Source organism: Cajanus cajan, chromosome 6, assembly GCF_000230855.2.
Source record: "Cajanus cajan strain Asha chromosome 6, NIPB_CcT2T_4, whole genome shotgun sequence".
Classification (NCBI taxonomy): domain Eukaryota; kingdom Viridiplantae; phylum Streptophyta; class Magnoliopsida; order Fabales; family Fabaceae; genus Cajanus; species Cajanus cajan.
Window position 1 is genome coordinate 54,578,117 of NC_138522.1, and position 9,835 is coordinate 54,587,951.

Consider the following 9,835-nt stretch of genomic DNA (forward strand, 5'->3'; position numbering starts at 1 on the left):
AACTTGAAAACTATTTGATACTTTGTTTTGTTAATTCAAATCAATGTATAAAATAATTTTATGATTATCTATCAATTTGAATTAATGAAATGAAGTATCTAATAATTTTTAAATTTTTAAAAAATTTAAAAACTTAATCTATATATTAAAAATTTTAAATTTAACAATTAGATTGTTGAAATTTGATATAAAATATAAGTTATTGAATAGAGTAAAACCACCTTAAAATAAACGGGACTTTTATCATATATATATATTTCTTTTTGTTGTTAAAAGAATATAAAATAAAAAAAAATTAGCAGGACAGGTTTATACCGGAATCCACAATCGGTCAAAAGAAGTTTTTTTCATGAAAATGTAAGATGGAGTTGGATGAGTACAGGTTTAATGGCCTACCTTTGTCTCTAAGGGACTTACGCAGCACACAATGGACCTCAAAGACTAGATTCATAGACCCAAAGTTTAGGAGTTAACTCTTAACTGTCATCTGATGATATCCCTTCCTGAATTTTAAAGGCTAAATAAATAAATATTATGTTTTTTGATTAGATAGTAAATTTGTTAAAATGAAGAAAGAAAAAAGTAGAGATAGGGAGAGCATATAGAAAAGTAAACCCCTAGGCCCTGGGCGACTAGGGGTTTTGAATTCCCAAGCTGTCCTGTCTGTATATGTCGTTGGCAGGCTCACAGTCACCGCAAACAAAACAAAAACCACCTTGCGGCATTATCAACAAAACACACACACCTCAAAATGCAGAAACACTTTTTGTATAAATAATTAAAACACTCACTCTCTCAGACCCCTCCAATTTTCTCAGGTTTCGCTCCCTCCTCTCATCTCTCAATCTTACACCTTCTCCATATTTCTTCCTTTTTAGCTTTTTTCATTTGCCGTTTTTTCCTTTTTTCTTCGTTTCATTCAATTCCACTATTACTGTTAACTGCACCACACTCTACCATACACACTGCATTTCCTTAAATTATATTTCTCTTGACCTAATATTTCTTGATTCTTTGCTTATTTTCCACGAACAGGTATAGGCAGAAACAATTCTGAGCGAATTGCAACTTTCGCATGTTTATCAAAGCCGCGTCGAATTTCGACACTGTGAGAATGGCAACCTGTTATACGCCTTCCAATGTTAGAAATTCCGCGGGGGTGCTGGCTGTTGTTGGAGGGAGAAAAATTTCTGAGAATCACGGTAACAGATCGTGCTTCTTCAGAATTCAAGAGAACAAGTACGTCTTTGGGAATCGAAAGTGTGGTTCGTTTCATGTGAAGTGCTCTGCCAATAATCCCCACAGCATCAGTCGCAAGGACCCTTTTTTGGATCTGCACCCTGAGGTTTCAATGCTTAGAGGAGAAGGAGGTAGTGCATTGAACAACCCTAGGCCTAAAAAGGATGTAACAAGTGGAAACGTGGTTGAGAGTTTAGAAGATGCGACGACTCCGAGTAACTACAATGAAGCTAAGATCAAAGTCATTGGTGTTGGTGGAGGCGGGTCAAATGCGGTCAACCGCATGATAGAGAGCTCCATGAATGGTGTGGAGTTCTGGATTGTCAATACTGATGTTCAAGCCATGAGAATGTCGCCGGTCACTCCTCAAAACCGGTTGCAAATCGGTCAGGAGCTTACACGAGGACTTGGCGCCGGTGGTAACCCTGAGATTGGTATGAATGCTGCCAAGGAAAGCAAGGAATCGATACAGGAGGCAGTTTATGGAGCTGATATGGTCTTTGTTACTGTATGTTCAACTGACCATTTTTCTTTAGTTATAGCTTATGCTAACTGTATTATAGTTTTGCTTTGTGAGTTTTATTTTTAGTGCACTTGTTAGCATCACAGTAGTTGACACGGACACGGGTTATGGTATATGCTCTTTTGTAATACCAAAATAGTAAAATTATAACTTGAAGTAGGATAGGGTAATGTCTGTTTTCATAGAAAAACAAAGGATAGGGTAATATGTTGTGCAAGGAGGAACAGGCCACAATATTCAACAAAGAGGTTTTTAAGGGACAACATCTGAGGGGTTTCCTCAGTGTGTGGCTTAAATTTTTTATCTGCATGCTCCGTTTAACATTTGTTGTGGTGGCATTCAACTGCATAATATGAGTTATTTGACTTTCATAACTTGACATGTTGTTTTATGAATCACTCTTTTGGATTTTTACATTATTGCTAATTTGCTAAATTTCAGTAAACTTGAAATATTAAAATTCATCTGTGCAGGCTGGAATGGGTGGAGGAACTGGCACTGGCGGAGCTCCAGTTATTGCTGGTATCACAAAGTCAATGGGTATACTGACTGTTGGTATTGTCACTACCCCTTTTTCATTTGAAGGACGAAGAAGGGCAGTTCAAGCACAAGAAGGAATTGCAGCCTTGAGAGATAATGTTGACACGCTGATAGTTATTCCAAATGACAAACTTCTGACTGCAGTTTCTCAATCTACCCCGGTGACTGAAGCATTCAACCTTGCTGATGATATTCTTCGACAAGGTGTTCGTGGTATATCTGATATTATTACGGTATGGAATCAAGAAGATCTTTGAATAAATGTCTTCCTGTTGTTGCTTTGTTCTTTTTTTTACTCCCATGAAATATTGATTGTAAAAGGAGTAAAAAGGAAAGAAAGAATGAAAACGGAACCTTCAGTATGTTTTGACAATTCAGTTGTCCCCTCTGATTCACTAAGATGTTTGGTATGATGATTTAAAACTATGTCTTACCATTAGTTTATTATTTTATTTGCTAGAATTCATATAACTTTTTGCTATCAATTTTGGATGCATGTAGGCAAAACATATCTGGGCATCCCACTAATAGGATGTCCTGACTCCTGTTCTGATCATATGTTTCCCATGGTTTAAAGTTGATGGTGCCTGTCAATCATTAATGCCCATTTTGTAAATTGATTGCAGATACCAGGATTGGTGAATGTGGACTTTGCTGATGTTCGAGCGATAATGGCCAATGCAGGTTCTTCACTTATGGGAATAGGAACTGCAACTGGTATGTTTGGGAACTGCATATGGAGATGCATTCCTGGTTCTAAATACTGTTCTTCTATTTGACCTAAACAACTAACAAGTTTTCCATACATTATATGGTTATTTTTGAGTTTAAGTAAATTTTAAAATATGAATACACTCAAAGATATATAGAAGAAAAACATCATCATTTTTTTTTTGTTGGAAAAATATCATCATTGTTAAATGTTACAGAATTGTGAAATCAGATATCTTAAGAAAGAAAGAAGTATGATGTCTTGACTGTCAATAAAGAGAATTCCATTTTTATAGATAAGAATGATTTATGAGATAAGACTTTTGAAATAAATGAGGAGATTATGGAAATAAATTATTTGAATCAATACTTGTCAATTTATGTGTAAAGGAGGAGGGTTGTGTTAGTTATGCCCTTGCAGTCAATGTAAAGATCGTTGATATACTAAACAATCAATACACATAATCACTGTGGCTATTAATTGTGTATGATGCGTCAAAAATTTAAAATTCAAATTCGAATTAGGAATGACAAAATTTAAAGAATAGTGTTTGAGAGGAATAAAAAATATGAAAAAAAAATGATATACTTGATGTAGAAGTCACATCTAACATGGCTTACTAAGAAAGAGCGTAGGTCCTAAAAGTCCTCTTGTTTTAGAGTGAGTAATCAAATTTAATATGGCAATGGTTTGCTTCTAAATCTCTGCTTTGCTTACTGAAAATTATATAATATCTGTAGAGGGTATTGTGATACTTGAACTATTTATGCAAAAGGACAATTGTAAATATTACCTTACCATATGGAGCACATGTCTACAACTACAAGGAAAGGATTATGCAACCAAAGTTGTTTTAGTGGCATAGCTAGCATTGCCTTGAAAGTTGATACTATTCCTTTATATTGCAAATCTAAGCAAAGCATTTTGATGATTATAAAATTAATTCTCAAGGTCATGCCACTCCTTAAAATTCTGGAGAAGCATACACGTTGATGGTGAACATACTCTAATGGTCCTCGACAATAAAATTTTACCCCTTTACTTTGCTTTCTGTTAACTGATTAATTATTAAAATAATATATTGTCCTCTGGTTGGTGTACACTCTTTTTATGGGGAAAGAGGAGGAGGGTCAGAATTGATGAACATATTCTGATCCATGGTTGCATATATTATTGAACATTTGAAATTTATCTGTCTTCTTTTTGTATTGAAGGGAAAACAAGGGCAAGAGATGCTGCATTAAATGCTATCCAGTCACCTTTACTAGATATTGGTATAGAAAGGGCTACTGGAATTGTATGGAACATAACTGGTGGAAGTGATTTGACGTTGTTTGAGGTAGCTAGCTATCCCTTTCTCCCTTACAGTGTTATCTTTGCTGAATATTTGTTTCATCTGTGTATCAGTGTTTGTACTTGATGTTTTTCTCCTCTTTCTTTCTTATTTTTATTTTGAAAAACAGTCATTCCTTTTTCCTTTGGTATCTGGGTCATATAATGGCTGTGTGAAATTTCTAGGAGCAACATGTACTGAAATAAGTTATTTGTAAAAGGCATCCACATCCATCTAGTAATCCAGTTACTATAATTCTGCTGTCATGCTTTTCTGGCAAGCTATTTATAAGCTGTTTTTGAAGTGCCCAAATGATTGTTTGAGGCATACATTGGGATCCATTCCGTGAGCAAAGAAATAAAATAAACTAGCCTTCAGTTTCGTTTTCTGAATAGCTACCTATTTAATGATCTGCAATCTATTAAATCCATCATTTGCATTCTATATAATATAGTCCTTCAGTATGCTATGGCTTTTAATATTATCATTTACAGGTAAATGCTGCAGCAGAAGTTATATATGACCTTGTGGACCCCACTGCTAATTTAATATTTGGAGCAGTAATAGATCCATCCCTCAGTGGTCAAGTAAGTTAAGCTATGAAAGCCCTTATTTACATTATCAACTCTATAATAAGTGAATATTCCTCTTCCTCTCGCAATGAATTGGGCAACATTACCCCTGTTGAATTCGTTCAAAGCACAACAAATATGCCTTTCATTCTAGGAAGCACATGCGCATCAAAACATTCGCCATACCCATGTCACTTAGTTCACAGACGTTTTAGATACTCCCACCTACTATGTGCAATTTTTACTCTTTTTTTTTTGTTTTTAATAAATTACACTTCTTTTCCCTTGAAATATGCTTAAATTACACTGTTCTGTCATCTAATTTGTTAGAATATATGAAAATATTCAAAAATGATTTGTCATATTAGTTATTATTATGATTAGTATATCAATAAGGGTTAGTACTCTAGGTTGTATGAACATGTTGAATAATTAGTATTTTGTTCTTTTTTATCTCCCTCTTTCAATACCTAAAATTCTACAATTCTAACATAATTTTTTAAAATTATACTTTCCTCTCGAGAGATGAAATGTGCTACATTTCAATCTATTTTAATGTACACGAATCTACTAATAGTGGTGAATCACTGCGAATGATCTTCCAAGAGACATTTGTGCTTTCTTTTACAACGTTCAATGTCACCGAAAGTCAATTTTGAGCATCTTAGGGTTGATTTAGGACTCCGGATGATAAAGTAAAATTTAAAGCACCCTCCTATAACCTCTGAGCTTCATCCAAGTTCTTTATTTTATCTTAAATTCCAAAACTGCAGGGGTTCAAAACTAGCTGTTGATAATGTCAAGAATAAAAGACTAAAAACAAAATGTCTACGAGAAGCTCATTCATATTAAAATGGATTACATATTCATCTATCGGTGAAGTATCACTTTTAAAATTAGAGGGGTGGGTAATGTAATTTGAGCATCTCGTAAGAGATAGATATTTTTCAATACTCAGCAAGTAGGAACTATACCCACACAAATAGAATCCCGTCCGAGGAAGAGTGTATAATTTCCTCTTATTCTTTTGAATTTTTGTACCAATACAAATGGAAATACTATGATAAATTATAATTTGATAAATGACACTATTTTACTATATCTATAATAACTAATGCTAACTTTTAAAACATTTATTTGCTCATTTAAGATTTGTGAACTATAGGTATGTTCTTTCATAATCATGCTGTGTCCCATCGTTTTATAAATTTGCCATGTAATTTATTTCATATAGGTAAGCATAACATTAATTGCAACTGGATTCAAGCGTCAAGAGGAAAGTGAAGGGAGGCCCATACAGGTATGACTTACTACCCCACTTTTCCCCGTTCCCCCTCTCTCTGATTCAATACCCATGATTCTGTTTTTTTTCCAAAACGCAGGCCAGTCAACTCACGCAAGGAGATACCATTGGTATCAGTAGAAGATCTTCCTCTTTCACCGATGGCAGTTTTGTTGAGATCCCTGAATTCTTAAAGAAGAAGGGGCGCTCACGTTATCCAAGAGCTTAATACTCTTTTTCCCAACTTATTTAATCCCTTGCATCTCCTTACCAAACAATTTTTAGGGATACAAATCTCATTAGTCTAGGTATTAGATCCCGTTTTGCCTTTTTTTTTTTCCGCATTTTTTGGTCCGTATTGTGCATAATGAAAGCAAAGTACTTTCCAAACCGTTGTGTTTTGAGTTGAGGCTTGTTGGCATATTTTAATAAGTTTATTAGCTTGTATTTTTGTACAGAGAATATATCAGTAATGGCCATGGCTTGTTAGTGTTACCATCCATTAAAAACTGTGGTGTCAGTTTGTTCGGGTGTTTCTGTTGGATCCCAAATATCTTTCTCGCATTCGATGCCGAATTGGCGAAAATGACCGGAAAAATCAGGAAACAATGTGATAATAACAATGGAGTTGCTATGAAGTTTATTATCTACTCAATGAGACTAACGTAAGTTAAGATATGATGTAAACAGTAATATTGTACTTATATTTTAATACTTATTTCTGTGATAAATTAATTTAATTATGTTAGGAACATATTACAGAATTTTCATGATTTTATTTACACTTGATATATTTATATCTCAAAAACCTCCTCGGGCATACTATCCCTGTCGAGTGAGTAGTTGGTTTTCTTCTTCCTTTGCCTTTGCAAAATAGGAAGTCAATAATGCATTGGGCACATCATGAACACGATGACGAGGTTGTTGATTTTGTACCTTTATCTGCGAATTTTGTATTTGTAACATCTTTTTCCTAACTTCGTGACAACCAACCAATTTTCATAATTAATTAATTATCGTTTTGGTCTCAAAGGCAAATATATCTTTAAGAATTTTCATCTCATTTATATCGTATTATGATATTAAATTATTCTGTGTACAATATTTGGTTTGTTTTTTATTTATTTGAAACATCATATGTTGAGAGTATTGTGGTTGATTCGTTTACACTTTACAGTGTTACGTAATAATATCATGTAAACTAAATCTAAAGTTATGCTTATATACTCAAATAGACGAGTGATACAAATCAGTAAAAATCCAAGGTGTCAAATAAAATTAGGAAAACTCTACGGTACCCGGAACAGTCGCATATTTTATTTTTATTTTTTTATTATAATTAGTTGTTTTATTTTTATTTTTATTTATTATTTTTAATAATTTATCTTTATAAATTTTTTTATATCTTTAAATTATTTATATATTTTTTAAATGTTATCTTAATGTAACATCTATTATAATTAAATAATTTAATATTAATATTTTGTTAATACATTTTAATTTTTTTTAGTGTTAATTTTTTTAATTTATAGTATAAATTAGTTTTTGAATTATATTATTTATTATTTTTTTTCTTATTTTAATATTTTTATAATATTATTATATTTTTTGTTTTTAATTTTTTAATTCTATCACATATAAATAAAATTTATTATGAAAATTAACTTTTTGATTATTTTTTTTGAATTAATCTTTTTGATTGACTTATCTTCTACAAATTTTTTATCTAAAATTTATATTATTTTAAATTTATTTTTTAAAATTTATTTATTTATATAATTTGAAGTACCAAAACTCTAGGTACCATAACAATTTCCATAAAATTATTAGGCTGCATTCCATAATCACCAAATACTTCCAAAGCCCAAATTTGTAAGTGTTCGGATTCATCTCGGATCATCTAAAGTCACAATAATTCTACATAACTTTTGCGTTAAATAAAAACAATGTTTCAGTATATTCTTTTGTCTCTATAAAATAAAATAAGTGAGTTTTGATTTTGATTCATATAAAATTTTTTATTTATTTTTTAATTACAAACATTATTTTTGATTATTGTAAAATATTTTTTATTATAATAAAATAAGTAAATTTTGGTTTTAGTTTTTATAAAATATTTTTTTTATTTTTATTCCTCTAAAATTTAAAATTATTATTTTTAATCTCTAATAATAATTTTAAGATAGATTAATAATATTTATTTTAAAGACTAATATAAAATTTCAAAAATTTCGTACACTAACATAATATTAATATCAATAATAATTGTGAGTAACATCTAATACCATCACATAACATTTTGATAATTAAATAAGTAGTTAAAAATAATTATATAATAATATACTAAAAATAATAGTCCTAAATTTTAGAGAGATAAAAAATAAAGAATTTTTTTTTATAGAAACTAAAATCAAAATTTATTCATTTTTTAAAGATCGAAGCATATTTAAGCCTAAAAATAATTTATTTTATATTGAAATTTATTATTAAATTATTTTTAAAAACACTCAAATATAAATCATTTTTTAAAATCATTTTTAATTAAAATTAATTTTATTTAAAATCAATTTTGTACACGTTGGTCAAAATACACATTAAAGATCTCTTTTGAATGCATATGAATTAGATTCTCAAGTTCGTAGGGCCTAAGAAAAACACACCCATGTGATTGGGAGGGTAAGGAAGGTCCACACTTTCATATCAGAGTCTCGTTTGGAATCAAGTGAATGACAAAGGAACCTCATCGGTTTATCCACTTGTCAGTCTCCACCAAACTGACTCCGTTTCCATTTCGATTTGAAGCGTCAATACTATGCCTCCTAAGACAAGTGCTAAACTAGGTACTAGAAAGTTCGTATTATTAGTACAATAATGTCAATAATTTTTTTTAACAAAAATATATATTAATAGATTAGCTATCTATCTAAAAAATGACCAATTTTGAATATTTAGAGACGTATATACAATTTGATAAAATTAAAGCCTAGTTTAAATGTTCCACGTATTAAATATATATATACATGTATATAATTTCATCCTTGTAGATAATATTGAACCAAAAAATCCTTGTACATAATATATAACAGATAATTATATTATATATAACTTTTGTTAGAAAAAAAACATTCTCTATTCATCAAGAGAGAAAATTTTTCCTTTTTTTGTCATAAGTATCCTCCAACCTACTTAGGAGAGGATATATAAATTCAAGTTTACCGATCGAATCATTAAACATGTGGTCTGCACAAATACATACTCATTTTTTTAAAATTTGTATAGTTTATAACAAATTTTTGGTTGGATTCGCAAAATCAAAAAAACTTCAATTTGATGTGTGGATTATTATTATTATTATTATTATTATTATTATTATTATTATTATTATTATTATTATTTGTTATTATTATTATTTGGATTTAGGGTTTAAGTATAAAAATCAACACCTCACTTATCAGTATACAACTTATAAATTTAAGCTAAATTATATTTTTAGCGTATTTATTTTTGTCAATTTACAATTTCGATCTCTCTATTTAAAAATACATATATTTAATCCTTCTATTTTTAAAAATATAAAATTTTAATTATGTCACTAATTTGATATTCGTTAATTGTTAAATTTTAACATTATCTA

At 30.4% G+C, this 9,835-nt stretch overlaps 1 protein-coding gene across 1 annotated transcript; it reads left to right on the top strand.

Annotated features, from left to right (window-relative positions):
• The first annotated feature begins 626 nt into the window (after nucleotides 1-626).
• LOC109795666 (cell division protein FtsZ homolog 2-1, chloroplastic) lies at nucleotides 627-6,710 on the top strand. Its single transcript, XM_020355155.3, has 8 exons — nucleotides 627-818; nucleotides 1,036-1,747; nucleotides 2,236-2,535; nucleotides 2,929-3,019; nucleotides 4,229-4,353; nucleotides 4,842-4,934; nucleotides 6,154-6,219; nucleotides 6,302-6,710. Exons 2-8 carry the CDS (start codon nucleotides 1,076-1,078, stop codon nucleotides 6,428-6,430), a joined length of 1,476 nt encoding a protein of 491 aa, XP_020210744.2. The 5' UTR covers nucleotides 627-818; nucleotides 1,036-1,075; the 3' UTR covers nucleotides 6,431-6,710.
• The last annotated feature ends 3,125 nt before the right edge of the window (nucleotides 6,711-9,835 follow it).